At 38.9% G+C, this 24,754-nt stretch overlaps 1 protein-coding gene across 1 annotated transcript; it reads left to right on the forward strand.

Moving 5' to 3' along the window:
- Window positions 1–1,717: 1,717 nt before the first annotated feature.
- Window positions 1,718–20,113, forward strand: LOC105040198 (uncharacterized). The gene is given in 17 exon segments (XM_010916618.4): window positions 1,718–1,869; window positions 3,022–3,105; window positions 3,291–3,345; window positions 7,986–8,074; window positions 8,394–8,418; window positions 11,192–11,230; window positions 13,844–13,961; window positions 14,706–14,863; window positions 15,085–15,451; window positions 15,630–15,742; window positions 17,565–17,769; window positions 17,859–18,677; window positions 18,836–18,916; window positions 19,535–19,683; window positions 19,686–19,769; window positions 19,772–19,804; window positions 19,807–20,113. Coding segments are annotated over 16 exon segments (2,502 nt in total). The 5' UTR covers window positions 1,718–1,869; window positions 3,022–3,027; the 3' UTR covers window positions 19,896–20,113.
- Window positions 20,114–24,754: the final 4,641 nt, after the last annotated feature.

The following is a 24,754-nucleotide window of genomic DNA, read 5'->3' on the forward strand; positions in this document are numbered from 1 at the left end:
TTACCTTTCTTTCTATTTTTCAATTCGATAATTAATTACGAGCGTAGGAAAAAATATTGAGACAGAGTTTTTAAAGGCGAGATTTAGCATTGTCAACTTCATTGAACTTAGATCTATTGTTTTATTTTTAGTAAAATTTTATTGGATGTAAGATATTTGATTTAATTACTTGAATTAAAGTTGAATAATAATTATTTGAATTTATTCTGCTGCGATGCATTGATATCGTGATGAGATGCCTTGCATGTTTATGGAGAGAATTCTTCATAAGTATGCGGCGGTTGCCGCGACCTCCGCTCGCGATCTCGGCCGGGGGCGTGACACACATTATAAAGAGATATTACATAGATCTCAATCTCCAATTTATCTGAGAGCCCTTGTGCAGTCCATCGCAAGTTCTCGGGATTAAGACTGAGAAACCAAGGTGCTCTTCATAGACGGCGGAGCACATCCAATTCTTCTTCCTGCTAGGGTTTTTTGATCAATAGACAATGGCTTGATTTTCCCACGAAGGATCATGTTGTTCCATATCATGGTAAATGATCATAGCTCAGACAAGTTTCTTTCTTGCTGCTTACACAGGTCGATATCATATCAAGAACTATGGAATTACAGCCAAATGTGACCAACAAAAAAACATTTCCGTATATATGCAACAAATTATGATGCTTTCTTGACTTGAACAATCCATCAAGAGATGCATAATGATGCCACATATCTCATTCCATCACTGCCCTACATGGCAGTGTGACTTGAAAGCCTTATAATGTGATGGTTGCTTCTCTAGATGATCCTCGACACCGTAGGAGGAGCCTATTCCCTCGTTCATGCCGGCAAAACTTGTGCCAGATGGTGCAAACATTCCTCAACCTAATTCGAACTATGGGTGAGCCTATATATTGCTTTGCGGCCGGTAACAAATCACAGTAGATTTGGACAGGACACGAGTAACCATCCCATGCTTTCTTCCAAATACGACGCAGCTTGAATCTAGCTTGTACGTCTTCGGGCGCCAAGATGGGCATGGTATTCCTGGCCCAACTCAGGCCGAAGGAGCCCAACCTAATCAAACATGACTCGAGCTATCCCAAATATAGGGTTGTTTGGTTCCTTCCGGTTGTTTGAAATTTTGGATGCGTGCAACGGTATTTGCCGCATCTCAACTTACTTTGTCTGGAAAGAAAATTGCAAGCACCCCACCACTCGGGCATTTCGTCAAATAGCATCAAGACGGGCACAAGCGTCGAGGAACGCTTTGCAGGAGACAACATCTCTCAGGTCATCTCGTCGAACTCCTAGTACATTGATGAAGGCTTAGCGATAAGGAGGGTGGCGAGGAGAACGAAACGGAGGGTTGCCAGGGTCGTCAATCGGAGCACCGAGGATGATTTGAGTACATAGCCCGTTGGCGATGGGGAGGGAGCCATGGAGGCCAATCAGAGGGCACAAGAGTAACAAGAATGCCACAAAGGAGAATATGCCACACTTGTGCAGCAACTTTTGCGATTTCCAGAAGAGTGATCAGACGATGGAACACGCGATTTCCAGAAGCGCCTGCATCGCACGCGATCTAACCCTCAGGAACTTTCTAGCACACACGTGCCATTTGCTAACGCCTCCTCCCTCGTCACGTGAGCACGCGTCGCCACAGGGGGGATTGCCTTCCTGTCAGACTTGAGGGGCATTCCCGCAAATTCCTCCGGACAAGAGCGGCATAACGGTAAACTCATGTCCCATGAGGGGTACGCAGAGATAGAGTGAGAGGCCTACAGCGCTTAGGTTTTATTGTCTCAGGTCGCTCGCTCCTTCTCGTTTCGTTCTGTGGCCGGGGAGCAGCGGCTGCTCTCAGCTTTTTCTCTTCTGCACCAGGTAACAGAAAAATATAGAGTTTCCCTTCCCTTTCCTTCCGTCGGTTCGATCTTTTTGCCCCGATAATTCTAATATTTCCATGTTCCAACGATCGAATGAGTATTCACGAACTTTTATTCCTCAGTCTTGGCGTCTCTGATCGTATCCGTCCTTTTATTCTTCGACGTAATGGATCCATTACCTGGGAGCTCTGATTAGGGTTCTGGGCCTGAAATTTTTTTTTTTGGTCGATGAACAGGTTAGGGTTTTGTAAAATTAAGCCGGGGTTTAGGGTTGCAAAGGCCCGGCCCTTGATTAATTAAAAGGTTGTCTATAATCAACGGTGGGATGCGTGTTTGCGGAGTTAGTTTCTTGAATCTACTCATCTCCGATGTTTTTTTTTTAATTTTTCCTCTTGTTTTGGTGATCGATCCGTTCTCGATATTTGTTCTTCCTTTGCTCGAGGGATTATCTATGGTTGGTGCATCGGTCACGAATCTGCGTTCTTCCTTTGCGAACAACTCAAGACTTTCATAATTAAGGGAGGGTTTAAGGTTATGGAGACCCATCCCAGAAAGTGCGAGATTTGATCCTGCTGTGATGCGTTTTTTTCTTCTCTCGGTTGGCTTTATTTTTATCTATAGGCGATTTTATTGCTTTTTTGTTTCTTGCCACTGAAAGTTCAAGGCGATTGGACAAAGAGGTTATTTTTATTAGGATGAATGGAGATAGGCGACAAAAAGACTGTTTCCCCTTTTGTTCCGATTGTTTGTAATCTAGATTCATGGGAACCAACCATATGTTGTGACTACATAAAATATGTTTCCACGGCTCGGTTAGATCAATGCTACGGTGGATCCAGTATGGAGTGCTTCCCTTATCTGTGATCCCATTGCTTGATTCTAAAGTTCTACCTACCGTTAAGATGCTTATTGTATTCTGATTGTGATTTTCTCGTCTGTCTGTTAAAAGGAACAGAAAGATTTACATAAAGGGGAAGAAAAATCTTACAGCCCCCTCCCCTCCTCCTCCTTTTTCTTCTAATTTCTTGGTTATGCTCTTGTATTGCTTATATGTGTTATACTATAACCTCTCGTCATCAATTTGAACTAGATTTTTATTTTTGAAAAGATTCCGATCGAATTTTTCTTCATTGGTTCTTGATATACCAAGGTTGAAATGGCCAAAACAAAGAGACCAACGGTCTTCTTGGATGTGGCAATTGGTGGACGTCCTTCGGGAAGAATGGTCTTTGAGGTACATGTTTTGTTCCTTCTTTTGGCTTCAGTTTTTGTTCTAGATTCAAATGAGATTGCTCTATGAAAATTCTGATGGAGCTTTCTATTCCTTCTTCTGCATTAGAGTTATTTGCCCTAGCTTCTTTTTTCCTCTTTAGATTCATGATAATGCAATGCTTACCTAAATTCTATGTGTTTTTACAGCTATTTGCTGACATTGTCCCCAAGACTGCTGAAAACTTTCGTGCACTGTGCACAGGTAACTGAAACCTATTTTGCTACGTGTAGTTTCATGATGAAAAGTTTTTAAACTACTATTGGTCCAATAGCTTTATTTGTTATTCATTATTTTTTTGTTCTTCATTATTGATGAGTTTGTCTAAAAAGCATCTGACTGCTGGAAACATTTCCAATTTTCTTGTGCTGTAAACCCTTATTTGTGTTTATTGCTGTGTTTTTCCTCTGAGTGAGACAACAACAATTCCAATACAAGAAAAGTGGCTTTTGGATATTTATGGAGTGTTTTTAAATACTTTCATAAAAACATGTTTAGCTAGGTAGTGTGTCAATGTGAAAAAAATTATTTAGTATAATCTTGAAAAACAAACCATACTCTAGGCTGAATGCATTTATATCATTTTAGCTGCTGGTAAACTTTCACACTTGTGTCTCTGCACTCTCAATTGATGTCAGTTGGTCATGGTTATACCTTCAATTGTTGCATTGACGTGCACATAGGCATGCCCATAGACATATACCTGTAATTTTTAATTTTTATGCACGAACGTATTTTAGATGCGCACACACGCATGCACAGATAGATATACATACATACATGCGTGCACGGATAGATTTGTGCGCGCGTGCGTGCGTGCGTGTGTGTGCATATACATATGTATGTATGTATGTCTACGTGTGTGCGTGTATATGGACACGCACAACACATGCGTGCACGCATATATGCATATGTATAGCTCCATGTTTCCAGCTCAACCATCAGTCAGAGCCATTTGCGTGTGGTCTATGAACTATCACAATGTGATTTCCAAGTCTCTATCATGCTTTGAAAAAAATGAGGTTTTAGCCATAGATAAAGAAGCCTACTGATCACACAATATGTTTCATCTTTTGTATGTATGTATGTAGCTACATGTTTCCAGCTCAACCATCAGTCAAAGCCATTTGTGTGTGGTCTATGAACTATCACAACGTGATTTCCAAGTCTCTATCATGCTTTGAAAAAAAAAATAGAGGTTTTAGCCATAGATAAAGAAGCCTACTGATCAGACAATATGTTTCATCTTTTGCATTGCCAGGGAAATAAAACTAATGTGTTGTGTGTGTACAGGGTGGTGATCATTCTTTAGTTAACTATCACATTTTTTGATCTGATGGATGGTTGAAAATTTTTATAAACATCTAGGCTCGGTTTCATTTATATAGTATGTAATTATATTTGAAAATGTGATTGGACAGTCGAATTGAATTTTATATGTGCTGGTTGGTCTCTTTTCTTGTTAAGCTGGATTCTTGATGGCTATGTTTTTTTCCTTCCTGATCTTTCTTTTTTTCTCTTCTTCTTTATTTTGAGTTTGAGCTGGACATAACTGGTCAAAAATTCAAAGTGAGATCTGAGATCATTGATCGAGGAAAACATAACTGGTCAAACATTCAATCCCCCCTTTCTTTTATTTATCGAGACAAAATTATATGAATGAAATAAATCCATATTGTCAGATTCTAGGTTCTAATTGTCGTTTCTATAACCAATTTCTAGATTGGGCCCTCAAATTCTGAAAAAGTAAATCAAAAGCAGATAAATGAGTAAGGTAGAGTTCCAAACCGTCCTGAATATTGGTGAAGCTGTTTGGGATGGTCCAGCATATGATTAGAACAAGATGTATGGTACAAGCTTATACCAATTGTACTACTCTGTGTTGGGGTTTATTATATTTATATTCATGGTTATATGCTGATACATCTTGTATAGGTTGGTATAAAGGGGGCAAAAATAAGAATCACTACTATTGCAAATAATCTGGTGGCATGGTATATCATATATGCATAGGTGGACACCATACAACACTTAGTTTCTTGTATATTGCAATCCAAAATGGCATGCTGCCTTGATTTTTATCTGGCTCATTGTATACAATGTTCTAAATTGAGTTCTTCTAATCATCTGCAAGTATGCATTTAATATGGTGCCTTACAATTTTACAAGTTTTATGTAGATTTAAATACGAATACGTGGAGTTGCTACTAATCTATACAACTAATTTATCATTTGTAAATTCCATTAATAAAATTTTGCAAGGATGATATAGCTTATCCACTGAATTCCTCTTTATGTGGATATTAGAAGTAATTGAGAGGGCTATGGTTTTACATGTTATTCATGAGGGCCCTAATCAAGAGCATGGTTGATCAGGCCTGTTACCTCTTTTTCATGTTTCCATTGCCACTGGGTGACAACTAATGTACTGGTCCCTATAGAATTCAAAATAATCACAAGCTGAAACCAACAGTAAAGCTACTTTTGAGCATACTTAAAATCTTTCTTCTAGAATTTGGGTGGTGGTGCCAGTGATGTCAAAGGCGCCAAAAGGCACACTTTAGGCGAGGCGTCAGAAGGGGTCATCGCCCCTTGATGCTTCAGGCGATGCCCCTTCACTCAGGCACACGCCTTTGATGCCTTTTTGGGCCTTTCTCAGTTAGGTGAGGTTCTTGCCTTTGGCACCTCAGTGAACTCTATGATTATTTTTTTTAATGATTGAAAAGTAAAAAAAAAGTCTAAAAGGCCACCCATTTAATTTCTCAGCTCTATTACTGACAAGGGGGTAAAGTGGTCAGTTAGTATGGAAAAGTTAGTTTTGAAGAGATAGAGGTTGATTCAGATAAGACAGAAGAAGATGTTGGAGGATATAAATCCAATGGAGGAGAAGAAAGTGATGACAACTATGGAAGTGAACTGAATCTGATGATTTTATTGATGAACTTTAGGCTTTAGGACTGTTTATCTTTTTTGTTTCATTTATATGATTCCACTTTAGGGCTGTTTATATTTTCTGTTTTATTTATGAGACTCCATTGATGAACTATAGGGCTTGTTATGTTTTCTGTTTCATTCATGAATTTAGAGTTGTCCATGGCTTGTTATTATATATTTTATCTTGAACTAGTTGAGCATTTTATCGTTTTATATATGTTTTATGCTTAAATTATTAATTGTATGATAATTCATATTATAATAGTTATTTCTAATTGTTATTTATTTATATATCATATTTTTTGCTTTTTTTTCAATTTTAGTGCCTTCACTCGAGCGAGGTGCTTTTCTAGCGCCTCTTGTTTAGAGCTATCAATTTTGGTTGGGCCCATCAGGTTGGCCCGTGCTGTCATGTAAATGGAGTGGGTTGGGTTCATGTTTTAGCAATCCGTTTAAAAACGGGTTAAATGACCCGTCCCGTTTGGTTGCGGGTCGGGGCGGGCCGACCCATCTTGACATCTCTATTTGATGTAGAGCTGTCAATTTGGGTTGGGTCCATCGGGTTGGCCTATCTCACGATGTAAATGGAGTGGGTTGAGTTCATGTTTTAGCAACCCGTTTAAAAGCGGGTTAAATGATCCGCCTCGTTTGGGTTGCGGGTTGTGGCGGATTGGGGGGGCCGGCTTGTCTTGACAGCTCTACTCTTGCCTCAAGGCGCTAGACCCCCCAAGCGCCTTAAGGCGACTTTCGCCTTTGACTACCTTGGGTGGTGCATGCACTTAAGACATGAAGATTCATGCTAACTAAAACATTGGGCAAATTTGTTCAATGCCTAATGTTATTATGTTTGTTTTTTCATGTTGTTCTAATATTGATCCGTAGGAATAACATAAAGAAAAAGGAAAAAAAAAGGATTTCTAGAGTTCAAGTTAATGATTTTTTAATTTTTTTTAAAAAAAAATGTACTAATGATGGTTTGATTGTTATAATTTGGAAGAGAAGAAAACACAATAAGGGGGTATTGTAAAAGAGGGAAATGAACATTTGTCCATAGAGATGCAAAAATTTGGCAAAGAAGAGATATAAGGACTTTTTTAGAGTGGTCTCTGCGCATTGGTTTTGTCGAACAAGAAAAAACTCAACTGAAAAATCAGGTGGTTGCCCTGACATTATCTGTTTTGTTATAAATGGAGGTAACTGTTATTAAGCACAATAAACAACAGCCACAAAAGAAAAAGAAAAGAAAAATCTCATGATGCCTTAAGAGTTTCACTCAATTTTAATGTTGATGATTTTCTTTCACTTTGTTTGGTAGGTCATGGTTTCGTTGTATCTATGCTTCAATTATGAAAATGCAGGTTAGATTCCTTTGATGTTCATAATCATGCTTGTGTATATGGTGATGCATTGTAGTCTATTCCATTATCAAAGTTTTTGGTTGGATATTGTTGAAGATTCTATCCTTGCGCGTAGAATTTTTAAACAGGTTTCTGCTTGCACAAGTCTGTGCTTAGTGGTCCCTTTCTTGGTAATTTCAAATTGTTTGGAGTGGTGAAGCCTGCATTGGCTTGTACAAAGAATTGTATGCTCTTATGGTAGCCTGGTGCATATGATGAAGAAAGATCTATTTGCTTGAGATATTGATCGGTTGGCTCTCATTACGCTTCATATGAGAGATGATCATTGTTTGCTTGTGGCACATTCCTTCATTCTCTTATTTTGGTTAATCATTTTAGATTTTATACTTGTTTTGGCAACTTTGAAATATGCAGAATGGCTGTTGAATTTGTTATGATGTTATGGTTGCTCATTGCGAAGGAAAAAAACCTTCTTTTGAATATACCAAATGGTTTCTTGTTTATATTCATGTCGTATTATTCCATCCTGGTTGATCAATTGTTCTTTTGCAGGTGAGAAAGGAATTGGACACACAACTGGGAAGCCTTTGCATTACAGGGGATCTATCTTCCATCGCATTATTAAAGGGTTCATGGCACAAGTACGTCCTTTCTCTTTTTCACCTTTAATGTATTTTCATTGTTATCTGCTGGCATTGCCTTTTATGTGGTGTATTTTTCCTGGTAGTGTTAGTTAGATGTGATTGCTTTTGCCTTTTAGTCAGCTTCCCTTGTTTATGCTGTAGGATACAGGGCAGATGGTCACGACTGGTTTTCTTATCATGTAGTATTTTAAGGTTGTATTTTGCTATGTTGTCCATCCCTTGTAATTTTAACATGCTTCACCATGTCAAAGCTGACTTTATGTAAATTATACTTTATCTTTGTAAGGATATTTAATGACTTATGTTACTTTGGCAGGGTGGAGACTTTTCAAAGCGAGATGGTATGGCTTCTATCTGTACTCACTCTCAGCTTTTAGTTCATCTTGTTGTATTGTGCATCATTCTCTTGAATTAAAAATTTTGCACAAAAGGCATAAATATACTATGGTCATTATGAACTATTTCTGCTATTCTCAGCTTCTATGCTTGTTACATCTATCTTTTCCATGTCTTTTATAAACTTCAGTCCTTGTCCATGTTGTTTAAACTGGAGAAGGTGATTGCAGAATTTGAATCATTCAGGGTATCTCTCTTCAGTGCCTTAATATCTAGTGATACTAACATGTAAGTTGTGAACAGATGTATTGGAATATGCAAGATAATTTTATTGTTTGATTTGTTGAGATTTAACATGTTAAGTGTGTCAGCTGTTGGTAATATGTAAGGTAATTTTGCAGTTTAACTTGATAGACAAGATTCCTCAAATAGATCTTTTTCTCTAATTTGGATGGAGCGGCAATTATGGATATTACTGTATAACAGATTGTGGGAAGATCAGCCATGCCTTTAGATATATTCTCTGCCATTCCTCGTAAAAGTTATCTTTTTAATAATCTTGTTATTTGATATGTCTGTCAGCTTTGTTTGGGTGATTTAGAATGCTGGTTAGTTGATGGATTTATGTGCATATGATGGATATTTCTAAGATGAGTATGACAGGTTGATCTCTGAGATTTTGGGTTTATAATGTACATGCTATAGGAAGTACATGAGTAATTGGTTCAGGATAATGTTGGATCTGTGAATTTGGCAAGTGAGTCTTTCATATTATGAACTGGGACTTGTCCCAGTCATCATGCTCCTCTGCCTACCAACCGCATGTTCTGGATTCAAATCTTGGATGATGCATCCCAAGTGTTAGGACCTAGGTAATTATAGTGCAGGTGGGTCTCCCTCCCTTTCTCTCTCGCTCTCTCTCACAAAAAATGTTGCTAAGAATGAACCATATTACTTGACTCACTTTTATGCCTCTTCAGTATTGTTGTATATTCTTGATAGTTATTTAGCAATGTCCAGGGAATCCAGAAGCTGCTTTCATCAAGTGTGCAATGTTTTCATTTTTGTCGAGTCTGGGGAACTGACAGTCAAGGCTGGATCTTTTTCTTATGCCCTTTTTTAGAAAAAAACCTAAGGTGTGCTCAAAGTATAAGTAAACATGGGCTTTAGTCATGTCCAGGCTACCCGTAATAGTTAATGACCCATCATTATTAACATGAGAACTTGGTCGCTTGGCTTTTGTCTGAAAACTAACTGTTGAATGTGATGGTAGACCCAAGAGCGCATTGCCTTTCTTTTGGTTGTTTTTTAAAATGTTTAGTCCTGATATCTTTTAAAATCTATCATTATTATCAATTTATATAATTTTATGGCTTTTATGATGCTTGTTTGCATAAATTCGATGAGGGTTCAATGTTATATAGAATCATTTCTATGGACAGATGATGATGGAGGGCTTCCAACTTTAATATTTATTTTTCAAGCTGTCTTGTTTCCAGTTTATTTTCTAATTTGTTTTGTCTTTAAGAAATCCTGTATGCCTAACTTAGTGTTTATGCATTATCATTTAAACATAAAAGATGCGGATATTGGATTTGTGAATGGATGGACTTGCATACATTATGTGCTGTATTGTGTGCACAGAATTATATTAACTCTAATATTTTTCTTATAGTCATCTTTTTCTTGTCAAGTTTTTTTTTTTTTTTTTTTTTGTCTTTATCTTTGGATGGTTGTAGAATAAAAACTTATACTTTATTTGTATCATTAGTTTTGTATAAACAAAACTTGCATGTGCCTGTTCCATGCTTAAAGAGCATTGTGAAATAATACTTCTTTATTTGTCACATTTGCATATTCAATCATTTTGGAATTACAGCATGTTTGTGGTGATCCCGTGGGCAGATGAATATGCATGTGCATCTTCACATTCAATTTTATTAAGTGTGTATGTACGTATGTATGTTCTTGGTTAACGTGAACTTATGGTTTTTGAGGTTACTACCTCAGGCAACTTAAAAGTGGAAAATGACTTTATACTATTATTATTTACTTTTTTCTTTGATCACATACTCTTTTTATTTCACCTTGGGGCAACTTTAAAGTGGAAAATGGCTTTATACTATTATTATTTACTAATTAGTAACTGGTCCTGTGTTTCATTACAAACTGATACAAACACTTGTTATTTTCTACAAAATGTGCATTGTTGTCATTGATCAATATCAAGTATTGATGCCTGATGCAGTTGGTTACTTGAATGAGCCATCATTTACATGTCTTTGTCTAATAGTAGAAATTGATGTGCTTGAATTCTGTCACGTTCCTTTTTAGTATCAGAAATGGTTTATGGAATTTTGTGCCTTTGTCCTAAGTAATTAGTTTATGCATTCTTGTATGAGGAGACTTGAATTGGGTGATGGACTCTTTGTTAGCGAGCCAACTTTAATACAAGTGAACCTAGATAATTTTGAGAGCTAGGCGGCTGTTCGTCATTTCCTTTATTGTTTGTAGGTTCTACATCAATACTAAGCTTGCTTCTCTGTCTTGCATGTGTCTTTTCCTTCGCTTTTAGGTTTGATAGTTTGCTTATTTATCTTCGGTTCCTCATAATTTCATCTAGAATCCTTACCCGAGTTGTTAGTTGTGAGCAACCGGTAATCCTCAAAACTTCATATTTTCTGCAACCTAACAGGAAAACCATATTATCTTGGGTGCACTATTAATTGATTAAACTTTAATTCTCTTAACTCTGACAAACCCTCTCATAATTTTCAGGAACAGGTGGAGAGAGTATCTATGGTGGAAAATTTCCAGGTAATTTAGTTTCTAAACTCGGCCAACAACTTTTGGCATACATGCACTTGACATATACGCTATTGCACTTAACAATCAGAATATGATGCTTCTAGTTAGTAAACTTAGTTCATCCTGTAAAATTTAGTGAGGATTATTGATTTAAATTAAGTATAATATGCATTGTTTGCTCTTAGTTAGATGCTTTCTTGCATTTAATCAGCTTGGTGTTCATTTTGGCAGAAGTAATTACCATGTTTATGTCATGCCACTGTGGTATGATGTGGCATTCAGATATTATGGTGGTCATCTTGAAGTGGATTACGATGTTTATCCGGCTTATATATATTTTTGAGATCAGATTTTTTAAATCTTACTCTATTATAGATAATTGATGACTTTCTTCTCAAGACAGTAAAAATATCTTATTTTTGAGAGATGTTACATGACAAAATTATTATTGTACAGAAAAAATATATAACCGGTATGTTGTGGCATGCTTTTCTTATAATAGTTATGGGGTTAGATGATGCATAATTAATTTTGTTGTCTGTACTGCTTTTCTCATATTTAAGTTGTGAAAACCTTTTTACAAATGGATACATAATGCATCATATATGTGCCATTAATAATTTTGTCCTAGGCCTGAATTCAGATCCAAGGTTACATGCATCATGCTTAGTTGGGGGAGGAGCATTTTATTTTTCCTTTTCGTGTATAGTTTGTCATTCTTTCCTCGTCCATAGCTAACAGCGATTTCAGAATTTTTTTTTTTGTTCCCCAAATTTCCCTCCTTGCTGAAACTTGTTTATATAGCTTAAATGTTTCACTTAATTCATTATAGTGATGTGATGATTAAGTCTATCAACCATATTGCATCCTTTTTTTTTTTCTTTTTTTTAACAACTGAATTGTAGTATACTCAGGAGGAGAGGGCGCTCTAAAGTTGCCCCTTTCTTGAATTTGTGTTGAGTTGAAAGAAAGACTATACATGGGCATTGGGCTGTGCTTGGCACGGCTCGGCCCAGACCCATTGGGCCAAGGTTGGCATGGCTGTTTACCCCGAACCCCAGCCTGGGACGGCCTTGGGCTTGGAGTCTGGCGGGCCATGCCAGGCACAGCCCGTGGCCCGTTAGGCCCGTGGGCCTGATGGGCGCTCTTTTTTTTTTTTATTTAAAATCAGCCCAAGCAGGCTGTGTCAAGCATGACCCGTTTAATGCCGTTACTGGTCAGGCCTGGCCCGTAATGGCTAAATCTTTTTTTTTTGGGGTTGATAATGGCTATTTTTGGGCTTTTTACCATTTTAACCCCCTTAGCCTTGGTATGAATATATTCCTTTTGTTTTATCCAGTCAAATTGCCAGGATATTTTCATGAACTTCAAGAGGGAGAGGAGAAAAAATGGATGGTATTGATAACGTATCACTGGTTAATGCCACCAAATCTGCTTCTCTAACCATATAAAACACATAATATATTTCATAGAAAACAAATAATATATTTCAAGGAAATAAATAATGATATGTAAGAAAACAAATCATGACATATATTTCAAGGAAATAAATAATAACATATAAGAAACAAATCATGGCATGGAAAACAAATATTTATGATGCCATGTGGTTGACGAAGCTCATAATTGCACCTATAATTGTGTGACTAGTTACTGTAAAGCTTCTGCATCATGTGCATTACCCATCTCCTTAAGCGTGGTGCTCTTGATATGTTACATTGTCATGCTCTTTCACTGAGCCCTTAATTTTCTCAACCTCATATTATTGGTTTTCAGATATATACAAATAGGTATAAATTTTGTGCTCGGTTGTGCATGTGAATCTCCAACTGCCATAAAATGGCTAATTTGAGGGGTATTTTGGGAAAATGAAAATATTAGATTCCTATAAATACCCCCTCTTTTATAATTTATAAAAAAAAATATATTTTTTAAATTCAAAAAAAAGCGGGGCCGGGCTTGGATCGGGCCTGGACCGTGTCGGGCCGTGGGCCACAGGCCGCAAACCGTCAACCGAGCCCGGCCGTCTAATGGGCTGTGCCTAGCACAGATGATGAACCTAATCTTTCTCACTTGCCAATTATTTGATCTCATCAACTTTTCTAGTTTGTTATGATAAGATGCCTAATGTATTTCATGTCTTCTGTGGGGTATTGTTCCATCATACATACATATGTATTAATTTATTCATTTACTTTTAGCAGTTATTTCAGTCTATAATGCTTGTTTAAAACTGTTCAAGTTATATGGTAAACTGTTCTTTGGTCACTTCTTAAATTTTGTCTCCTATGATAGATTAGGTTGCTCACTTGATGAGGCTTCCATTCAGGACACCATTAATAAGTTTTTAATTCAAGAAATTTATAATTATGGATCATATTGGTGCGTTTGAATCAATATGCTTTCATGTCATCAATATGAATCAATATGCTTTCATCAGAGTATATATATATATATATATATATATATATATATATTTGTGTGTGTGTGTGTATCCTGTATATATGTGGTTATATGAGACTGTGCGGTTAGAATTTAGACAGCTGCAATATGTGGTATTTCTTGGTGACTTCAGCATGACTTCTTGGGTAATCAATGGTTGATCCAATGCGATGTTTTCAGATGAAAATTTTGTGCTACGCCATGATGGTCCTGGTCTTCTATCTATGGCAAATGCTGGTAGAGACACTAATGGGTCCCAGTTCTTTATTACTTTCAAGGCTGCTCCCCACCTTGATGGGTTAGTTTTTGTTAAAACTTGTATAAGTTTCTTGATGCACTGATATACATATGCATACATACAATAATTTGAACATACATAGTGCTCACCTACATGCGTACTTGCATGCATGCATGCATGCACTTTTTTCCTTAATATACTTTTGTTGTAATATCACTACTGTTGTATGCATTAAATATTCACATGAAGACAGACATTTGCTCACCATTCTACAGCCAGAAGCATGCATAGTCTCTAATTGTCATGTATGCATGCATGCACTTTTTTACTTAATGTACTTTTGTTGTAATATCACTACTGTTGTATGCATTAAATTCACATGAAGACAGACATTTGCTCACCATTCTACAGCCAGAAGCATGCATAGTCTCTAATTGTCATGCACAAGCCAAACACTGCTCCTCTGCATTGCACGTTTGTTGTTGCAGATCATCTTGCCCCTTGGCATGTTTTCCACAGATTTATTTATAGGCTGCCTCTATATTCAATAGCAAATTTCATACATCAGAGCTATTACTGCTTGGAAGAACACATGTCTCGACAAACCAAGATCTGTGGTATATTCCCAGAGATGTACACAGTATACACAGACTTGGCTGCATGGACTTATTTATGCTCACACACGGTATACTCAAATGAAAGCACGCACCGTTCCATTTCCATTTCCATTTGCTCAAGATACTTGTCTCTTTTTGTGGTAATTACTGTGGATAATAATTGTTCTGACTTTTCCCTTGCTAGCAGCAAACATGTTGTTTTTGGGAAGCTTATTTCTGGAGAAGAAACTTTGAGGAACATAGAGCGTGTTGAAGTCGATGGTTCCAGACCAGTTGTTCCAGTTAAGATTACTAATTGTGGCGAATTAAATGCTAGTAAAGACCATGGAGTAGTACACGAGAATGGTAATATACTTAGCTGAGATTTAAAGCTGTAGTAGTTTGTTTAGGGTTATATTAGGCATGAGTTTGTTATTTTTACCAAGTGGTCTTAATTTGTTGCATCATTTATATCCTTTTTACTGCAAATGCATCGGTTTGTGTGCTGGTTTATATTTTCCCTCATTCAATAGTTATTATTACTTGTCTTCTTTTTCAAATACTCATAGGTCATGTTATGTGTGCAGACAAAAAGAAAGTTGCTAAATCTAAATCAGGGAAGGACATCTCTTCTGATGATGATATCCATGAAGGATACCGTAGGGGACGTCATAAGAAATCTTCTAAAGGAAGGAGGAAGAAAAGGAGAAGAAGATATTATTCATCTGAATCAGATAGCTCATTGGATTCAGAAACAGAATCTTCAGAGTCTGACACTGATTCTGATTCTTATTCATCGTCATCTGATATCAGCAGTTCAAGTGATGACAGGCGGCGGAGAAGGAAAAAGTATTCTAGGCGAGATAAATACAAGCGTGAGAAGAGGAAGAGGGATAGGAGGCGGCAGAAAAGGCGTAGAAAGCGTGATAGAAAATCAAGGCGCAAATCAAGAAGGTTGTTATCTGAATTTTATGAATAGTTCATCCATGATGCTTGGTTGAATCTTGTCTGGGTTGCTGGAAATTATGAAACTGTGGAACGTTTTAGGCTGTTGGCCATCTTTTATTGAAATAGTTTCATCTTTCTCCGATTGTCTTCGATTAGTAAGACATTGTTCACTTGTTAATACCAGGGTACCTGACAGCGACAGCGAAACAGAGAGTACAAGCAGTAGCAGCTCTGATGATGATGGAGATAACAAACGACGCCGAGTGCGGAAATCAAAGGTCTCTTCTCAGATTTCTGGTAGGTCTCATATCTGCTACTCCAAATACTTGTTTGTGCAGCTGATTCGTGGATATGATGGTTTAAAATGATGACGACTTAACTAAAAGATAATTGCTGATCAAATAGTCTATATTATCTCATATATGTGTGGCTGCCTTGTCCTGCGCATTTGTTTTCCTGAATATTCCACCTATGATTTCAGTCCCTCAAGGTTCAACTGTTTTTCCATTCTTCTGTTTTATGGATTTGAGATAACATGTGATTTTTATTCACGGTTGAGGGGGAGATACTTGGTCAATGTGTTATGCATGCGCTGTCCTTTCCCTAAGTTTCTTGTTGTGTCTTTGTATGTGTGCAATATTGCAACTCAAAAGCAGGAAGAGTTATGGTGAGAGATAAAACTGTTTAGATTTCTTTTCTTTAATCATGTCAAAACGTCTGCTTCTGTCCTCGCTTTTTTGTCTAGCCTTGGCAATAGCATTTTCAGTTGTTTATTTTGTGTAATTTGTTTCTACATTAATTGAAGTGCCAGGACAATTAATACCATAACTAGTAGATTTTTGATTATGCTCGAATTGTTTAAAATTTTCTATAATACTTTCTTTCTGCCTTGTATGTTTGATGATAGGATGCTGCTTTGTCCAGTCTTCTTATTGTTTTTCTCCTCATGTTTTATCTTGTTTGGCCTTATTTCAGAGTGATTTCACAAAGATGCATTTAAATAGGAGAGAGAGTGAATTAAGTTTGTGAGAAGGAGAGGGGATCTGTTATACAAAAGAATGATAGATATACGAATTAAATTTATGACACTAGGCACTATATTTTGTTATGTTAGTAAGCTGATTCAAAACTCAAGTGTCAGAAGTTAGAAGATATGATTGTTCCCCCTCTATATTGTTGGAGGGTAGCAGTTTCTTGTAGTGACATCTCCAGTATCATTCATGCTTGTGTTTATGCTTGCTATGTGCAGCCTTTGATTGGGCTGCAGTATTAGTGTTAGTATGTGACATATGAACATACAAGGCCCCCACGCTTGTTCGTAGCTTCTCTAGATGTTACTAATCAGTGGACACTGTTTTTATGCCTTGTCGAAGAGGGTGAAGCTCTGTAATGTTAAATATGTTTTTGCCCACACTTCCATCTTTGCATTATCGGTTGTCAATCTTTCTTATACTAGTTGATGCTGGTTGCATTTAGGGGTGCAATCGAGCTGAGCCGAGTCGCGTCGCTAGAAGCTTGAGCTCGATTAGATTAAAAATACTCAGGCTCAAAAGCAGACTTGAGGTTGATCGAGCCTTAATATCTCAAGTTTGAGCTTGGCTTAGGGAGAAAAAGACAATACTTGAGCTTGACTCGGCTCGAATATCAGTCGAGTCATATTCGAGCTCGAATTCGAGCCTTAGCCTACTAATAATATATATATATATATATATATATTATAAATAAAAAAAAAATAATATTATTGAAAATTTATATAAATCTGAATAGGCTCACGAGCTTTCGAGCTGAGTATCTTGTTATTTGAGTTTGACTTGAAATACTATTCGAGCTACTCTAGCTTAATGGTAGCTGAGTCAAGTCGAGCTTGGATTCGAGTCAAGCTCGAGTGGTGCACGAGCGGCTCGACTTGTTTGCATCCCTAGTCGCATATCTCTTATGAAGAAGGTGGGGGGTTGGGTTTAGTCATAAGTGGTGAGCCTAAGAAAAAAATATTGCCCTTTTTTTGATGTTTCTGCCTTGTTTCCCAATTCACAGCTTTGATGTAACTTGCTAATCATCTTAATCTATTAATTTTTCAGATAGTTAGCCTCCTTTCACCAGCATTACATTTTTTTGGCAGTTGATAACCTTCCACCACCAGATGCGGAGAAGGAAACAATTGCAAATTGGCCAGAAAAGGGTGAAACAATTGAGAAGCCTACAGAGGAAGAAGCCAAATCACCAAGAGAAAATGGGGAGCCATGGAGCAATGGCATCGCAGAATCAAAGTCAGACAGAGATGAAAATAGGCTGCCTGCTGCAGATGGCAAGCCAAGCAAATCTAGGTTTCTCTATTCTTCTCCTCACACTTCAGTCATTCTTTGTGTTTACCGCTTCTTCCAGAACCAGTATTTTATCTGACATTGATGAGCAGGAGCCAAAGCATGAGTGCTAACCAGTCCATGAGCAAGAGTATGAGTATCAGCCCCAGAAGGAGTACAAGCAAAAGCAAAAGCAAAAGCAAAAGTGTCAGCCCTAGAAGGTCTGTGAGCAGGAGCCCTCCTCCACGAAGCCTTAGTAGAAGCCCTGATCATGCAACACAAAGGAGTAGTCTAAGTAGAAGTCCAGCTAGACGAAGCTTGAGCAGAAGTCCAGCTAGAAGTGCTAGCAGGAGCCCAGTTAGAAGAAGTGTTAGCAGAACTCCAGTGGCCAAAATTCAGAGAAGCATAAGCAGAAGCCCAATTAAAGTTCGTCCAAGAAGCATCAGCAGAAGTTCTGCAAGATCCCTTCCTCGAAGAAGTCCTAGTAGGAGCATGGAGAGGGCTCATAGGCGAAGAAGCATAAGCAGAAGCCCAGCAAGGCCACTACTGCGGAGAAGTCCCAGCAGGAGTCCAATAAGGCCTCCCAGGAGAAGAAGCGTAAGCAGAAGCCCTGCATGGGAAGCACGAAGGAGTCATAGCCGAAGTCCTGTAAGGTCAACCCGAAGAAGCATAAGCCGAAGCCCCGTAAGAGCCCGACCACAAAGAAGCATCAGCAGAAACTCAGTGAGTCCTGTTCGCAGGGCAATTTCACCACCATCTAACCATAATAGGAGTTTGTCAAGAAGTGTTTCCCCAGATGGTTCCCCGAAGCGCATTAGAAGGGGTCGAGGTTTTAGTGATAAGTACTCTTATGCTAGAAGATATCGGACCCCTTCTCCTGACCGTTCTCCTGTTAGATCTCATCGGTATGGTGGAAGAGGTGATCGAGATAGGTAATTGATTAAACTATGAGATTTAGGGAACTTTGTTGTTGCGTCAATGATGAATGTCTTATGGTGGTTGTCATCATCATTGTTATTGTTCTCATTGTGATTACTAGAATTGCCTCTACTATTATTATTGTTGGGCATGTTCAATTTTTTTGGGCCAGGTATTCAAGCTACAGAAGCTTCCGTGACCGGACGCCCCCAAGACGGTATAGGAGCCCTCCAAGAGGAAGAACACCAACTAGGTATCGTTATGTCTTTTATTTATTTTAAACTATTGTCTACATCAAAAACATGTGAAGTTGACTCATCCATTTGTCGACAGAGAACATCCTGTCAGATTTACTTGGTCTGGATGCATGTTCATCAAATTCATGGATAATTCAGTAACTCCAAATTTATAGACGTTATTGTGGTTATCTTTTTCCTTCTTCTGGACGCATCCACTGTACTGACTATGGTGTATACTGATAGTTTCTTTTGGTCCTTGTAGACCTAAGAATCACACTATACTAACCGAGTTTCTTGATAGTATGTTTTTGACGTAGTTGCTTAGGCATATTTAGATCTGTTTATGGTTGAAGGCTTAAGATCTCGACAACCAAAATATATTTGGCACCTCCTAGTCCTGGAATATCTCATCGTTGTAATCTTTGTCAAGTCTGCTAAGCCATCTATAAGATGATAAGATATCTAGGTTGGTAGTATTCAACTCCTGTTGGTTCACTGTATAAGCTAATATGTTTCGGGTACTAGATGGAATTTGTTACTGTTCTTATGTTCTTGTTAGTGTGAATTTCTTATTGTTGTCATGTACTTGTCAATACGTGTCTATTCTTACAGACTATCTGTAATCTCTGCAGGTACAGAAGCAGGAGAAGCCGCACACGGAGCATTTCACGGAGCCCTGTTGGCTACCGTGGCCGAGGGAAAGGTGGCTACAATAGGAGCCCATCCCGTAGTCGTTCACCAGCTGCTGAGAGAGTAAGGTTCCGTAGTGGACGAGATGGGCCTATCTGGAGAAGCGTAGGTCAATTTCCAGGAGCAGAAGCCCCTCTGGATCGCGTTCCAGGTCTCCGTCCAGGTCCAGGTCTCGGTCATCCCCGATACTCCCTCTCCAAAGCGTGCCGACAAGGAAAGTCAAGGTCACCATCCAGCAGCTCTGGTGGAAGGAGAGGCTTGGTTTCATATGGAGATGGGTCACCTGATTCTGGTGGGAAGTAGGGAACAGAGTTTTCATGAGGTTACACGGTTTATCAGAATCGGATGTCTTAGCTGAGTGCTAGAAGGTTTGGATGCTTTCGGTGCTTAGTATGTTTTTCAAAATGTCACGTAGGGATTCGTTTTGTTGGGTGTGATGGATTTGTCGTATACTTCATAATCCGCTGTTTATGTCAAATTTTCTGAGCTTGGATTTATGAACATATACCGTCTATGATCTCTATGGTTCTTGTTTGCGTGTCCCCACATGTCGCATATAGGATATGGTTTAGGATGGTATATCTCAGAAGTTTCAATGCATTGTCCGGTATGTGCGCCTCTCAGATGGTATGGTTATTTGATGGCTCTGGCGTGTTAACGAGTGGGAAGAAATGATCGTATGAGATGTTCGGAAGGGGCTGTGGATTTTGCTCCCTGCGCGGGTCCTGTGTTGAATGTGTTGTTTTAAGCCGTCTTTAAGCTCCTAGAATGAGGTGTTCCGGCTGCATATTCCCGTCACATTATTCCATTTTAGAATCGGTTGGCCTTATATTTGTGGGGCGTGGAGGGGCCCTTTATGAGTATCGAGTATGTCATCCAAGTAGCGGGCCGGGACGCTGCCCAGGAGATCTCTTGATTAAGAAAGTTTGGACTTTTTGTTGGTTGTGATTTCAGATATATGGCGAGTAATTGACTGTTGTGTTTTAAATTTTACTATATATGACGAGTAATTGACTGTTGTGTTTTAACTTCTACTATAATTTCCCTCCACGGATATGATTGACCATAGAAAAGATTTGCGGCTGATGAACGCTATTTTCGCCATTCATCCTGATAGCCTACGTGGAATGTAGAAGAAAACGGAGGAGAAAAGCAATTTTCATTAAAAATTAGTGGATTGGTTAGTTGGGGTGGGGCACCAACTACGCTAAATCATCATATGGTTCACATGTATTATCTAAACCAATTTCCGAACCAAAAAAAAACATTTCTAAACCTAAAATTTTACTATCTTTAGGGAACTTAATGAAACTTAAGGGTTTCTCGAGGAGCACATTTCATGTGATATGGTGGAGAGAGGTTTGGCAGTTGCTAAAAATCTATGGCTACTGGCTAGCATGTCGCTTGCTTGTTAGACCACAGTAATAACAAAAGTTGAAATAAGACAGGAATTAAAGCCTTGAAATAAGAGGGACAATAAAAAAAGCAATAAGTATATATTAACATTACTAAGGGTTTGTTTGAAACATCCAACAAGATTGTGTTGGACTTCCCATAGGATTATGGATTACACGATCATAGCAACCAAATCCTTCTTCAGTCCAAATCCTATGTGAGGAAAAAAAGATCTCAATAGATTCTTCTCATTCTATAGTCCAACGGACTCATAGATGACATTTAGGCTATAATTGGGATGGGCTTTTTTCTAAAAGATCGGATTCCTAGAGAAATTCTATGCACCGTGAGTGGTGTAGAAAATTCATCATAGAGTGCACTGTTTTATGTGATTGGTTCACGTAGTCACCGCTTTCCAATGCACATTTAACACTGTAGTTCTGTTTTTTCGCTTAAAAATTTTGTATGACGCAATATCCTTGTCCTTTGGAAAAAAAAAAATTATGACATCCTGTGGCAGATTATGACTTCTATATGCAGGATGTCATAATATGATCCAAGAAATTATGACATCCTGTGCATATTATAATATCCTGCGTCAAATTATGACTTCATGTACGCAGAATGTTATAATATAGCTCAGGATGTCATAATATGGCCCAGACTATCATAATATGGAAGGATATTTTTGTCCAACTACTTTTCAATGCGCATTTAATGTCTGCAACTTTATTTTTTTGTTTGAAAATTTTGAATGATGAAAATGCCCCAATTCCTTGAAAAATATTATGACATCCATATTATAATATCCTGCATATAATTATGATATCCTGTGGATAAAAATTATGACTTTCTGAATACAGGATGTCATAATATGGATATATGATGTCATAATTTTTTTAAAGAATTGAAATATTTTTATTATTTAATATTTAAATAAAAAAATAAAACTACAGATATTAAATATACGTTGGAAAGCGGTGACTACGTGAATCAATCGACAATGCGGTGCGCTCCACGTCGGATTTTTCTACGCTCTCCATAATGCACAAAGAATTTCTCCTGATTCCTATAGGAAATGCAACCCATTTTTTCTGGATTTCCCAATAGACCTTAAAAGATGGTAATAACAAATGCTCGTACCAATGGACATCATAAACTAAGAAGTAAGCATACTTACTAAACCAAGTCTACCCACTAAACATAACTATAATATATATAATATATATAATATTATATATATAATATATATATATATATATATATATATATATATTATATATATATGTTGGTGCAGAATTCGCCGATGTCGGAGAAGCTGGAATCGAGGAGCTCACGACCGCCGTCGGGACCTGCAAGGAAAGTCTAAACCGGAGTTGGGGTGGCTCCGACAAGACCCTCCGACGCTCAAGTTAATACTCTACTTCAACGAAATGGAGCATTCAAATGGGATTTTAGCAGAGTTTGAGAAAGCTTGAGAAAACTTTCGAAAGCTTACCGAAACTGTTGCCTTACTCCGTTTTATAGTAGAATGCGGTATGGTCCTGCCATTAATGGTGCAGACAATTGAAAAGTTGTCAAATCACTGGGGGCTGTCAAATCGACGTGAGTTGTCAGGTCATCAGAATTGACCCATGTCCTTGGCAGGAAATGCCTCAAGACGACCGCATAGCATGTCTTGACGGGACAACAGCCATAGCGGTTGTATGGTGTTTGGATGGGCTGGCCGACTACATGTCGGTATTCGACTATCGGGACGTCGGATGATGACTCAAAAATATTGTCGGCTGATCTGGTGCCTTGTGGAAGTCGGACGTCGGCTGCTACCCCGACAGTGAGTCGGTGATATGGGTTCGGTCGTTCGGCGGTTGGAAACAGTATTGGTCTGTTTGGCCGGCATACCTTCAGTCGGATATTGTCGGCAGTCATTGTCGGAGTCGTCTGTCTGTCCGGTGGGTAGAGTCAGGCGTCGGTCGGACCGAATCCGAGGATAAGTCGGCGTACGGGGTCAATCGGTATATCCCAACAAGGATCATGCAATGGCTTCTTTCCTGTCTTGTGGTCCATGACCACCACCACATGGGCCGATCACAGGGAGGTCATAATAGTGGAGACCCTAGAAGATTCAAACTCCTCCCTTGGCATTCAGCACTACTCAATTGTAACTGAGATGCAGCCGTCCGTTGTAGAAGTTCGTCTGGAATCCAATTCTGTTGTTGAAGTTCGGACGGAGTCCGATTCTTGTAGGAGTCCGGAAGGAGACCGCTTATCGTAGAAGCTCGGATGGAGACCGGTTGCCGTGGAAGCCCGGATGGAGACCGCTTATCGTGGAAGCTTGGATGGAGATCGGTTGCCGTGGAAGCCTGGATGGAGACCGATTGCCGTAGAAGCCCGGATGGAGACCACTTATCATAGAAGCTCGGATGGAGATCGGTTGCCGTGGAAGTCCGATGGAGACCGGTTCCAATAGAAGTTCGAACGGAATTCGCTTATTGTAGAAGCCCGGGTGAAATTCAGAAGGCGGTCGATCGCTGTAGAAACTTGGATGATAGTGAAAGCCCAAAGAGCATTTGGAGCAGTCGATAGACGACTGAAGGAGCCATTACTGGAGAAGTCCGAAGGGTACGATAGGAGTTCATCCGTTGGAGGAATCTGAAGGACACTGTGGAAGGTCGACTGCTGGAGGAGTTCGGACGGTACTGTAGAAGCTCAGACGGTTGGGGGAGTTCAGAAAAATGCCGCACAAGGTCGGAAGTCGGAAGAGTCTTGGGAGGGTTGGCCTCTTACGAACTTCGGCTGGGGTTATTTTATACCCAACACTAGTCCCCCTACTTCGAGTTGGATTTCGAATGAAAAAGTACAGAGAAATTTTCACCACCGAAGTTTGCCCCGCCTGATTTCCGTACTCGATTGTTTCTAGATATTTTGGCATTTGGCGCGTCGGTGCTGGAGTCTTTTCAAATCGAGGTGACTCGCAAAGATTTCTTCGAAATTTCCGCTGCCAGGTACGGCGATCATAATTCGTAAGTCGTCAGCAGTCTGCCACGACAAGTGGGACAAGCGACGGTTGTAGATCGGCCAAAGAAGATCTGCAATCATTATTGTGTCGGATCCTGAGGTCTATTTAAACCCGTCCCCCTCCTTCGGGGGTTTCACCTTGTCTGAGAAAAAATGGTAAAAAAAATAAAAATTATAATTATAAATTAAAAAAAAATTTAACCTTAATTCAAATAAAAAATTATCATTTCAAATTATCATCTCCATTTTAAATTAATTTTTTATTAAAAAATCACATAAAAATAACTAAAAAATTTTTAAAAAAACTAAAATATCATAAAAAAATAAAAAATTGAAACAAAATGTCAAAGAGAATGGCGTATTTGAAAATGCCATCTCTTTTGGTCTTTTGAACCATAAGACCAAAAAAAAACCCCTCTTCTCCCTCTTCTTCGGCGTTTCTCTGGCTTCTCCGGCGTTTTCTCCTCTCTGGCAGCACGACGGCAAACTCCCGAAGGCGGTGAGCTCCCTATTCTCTCTTTCTTCTTCTCTCTCTCTCTCCCTCTTCTCTCTCTCTTCCTCTCTCTCTCTCCTCTTTTTCCTTGGCCCGCCAGCGACAGACGGTCGGCGGCGGGCCTGCGCGCCCCCCGGTTGGTCCGTCGGTGGGCCGCCGGCGGCCGCCCCGCCCCTCCCCTTCCTTGGCCGGCCCTCTCTCTCTTCCTCTTCCTCTCTCTCTCCCTCTTCTTCCCTCTTCCTCTCTCTCTCTCTCT

Source organism: Elaeis guineensis, chromosome 3, assembly GCF_000442705.2.
Source record: "Elaeis guineensis isolate ETL-2024a chromosome 3, EG11, whole genome shotgun sequence".
NCBI lineage: Eukaryota > Viridiplantae > Streptophyta > Magnoliopsida > Arecales > Arecaceae > Elaeis > Elaeis guineensis.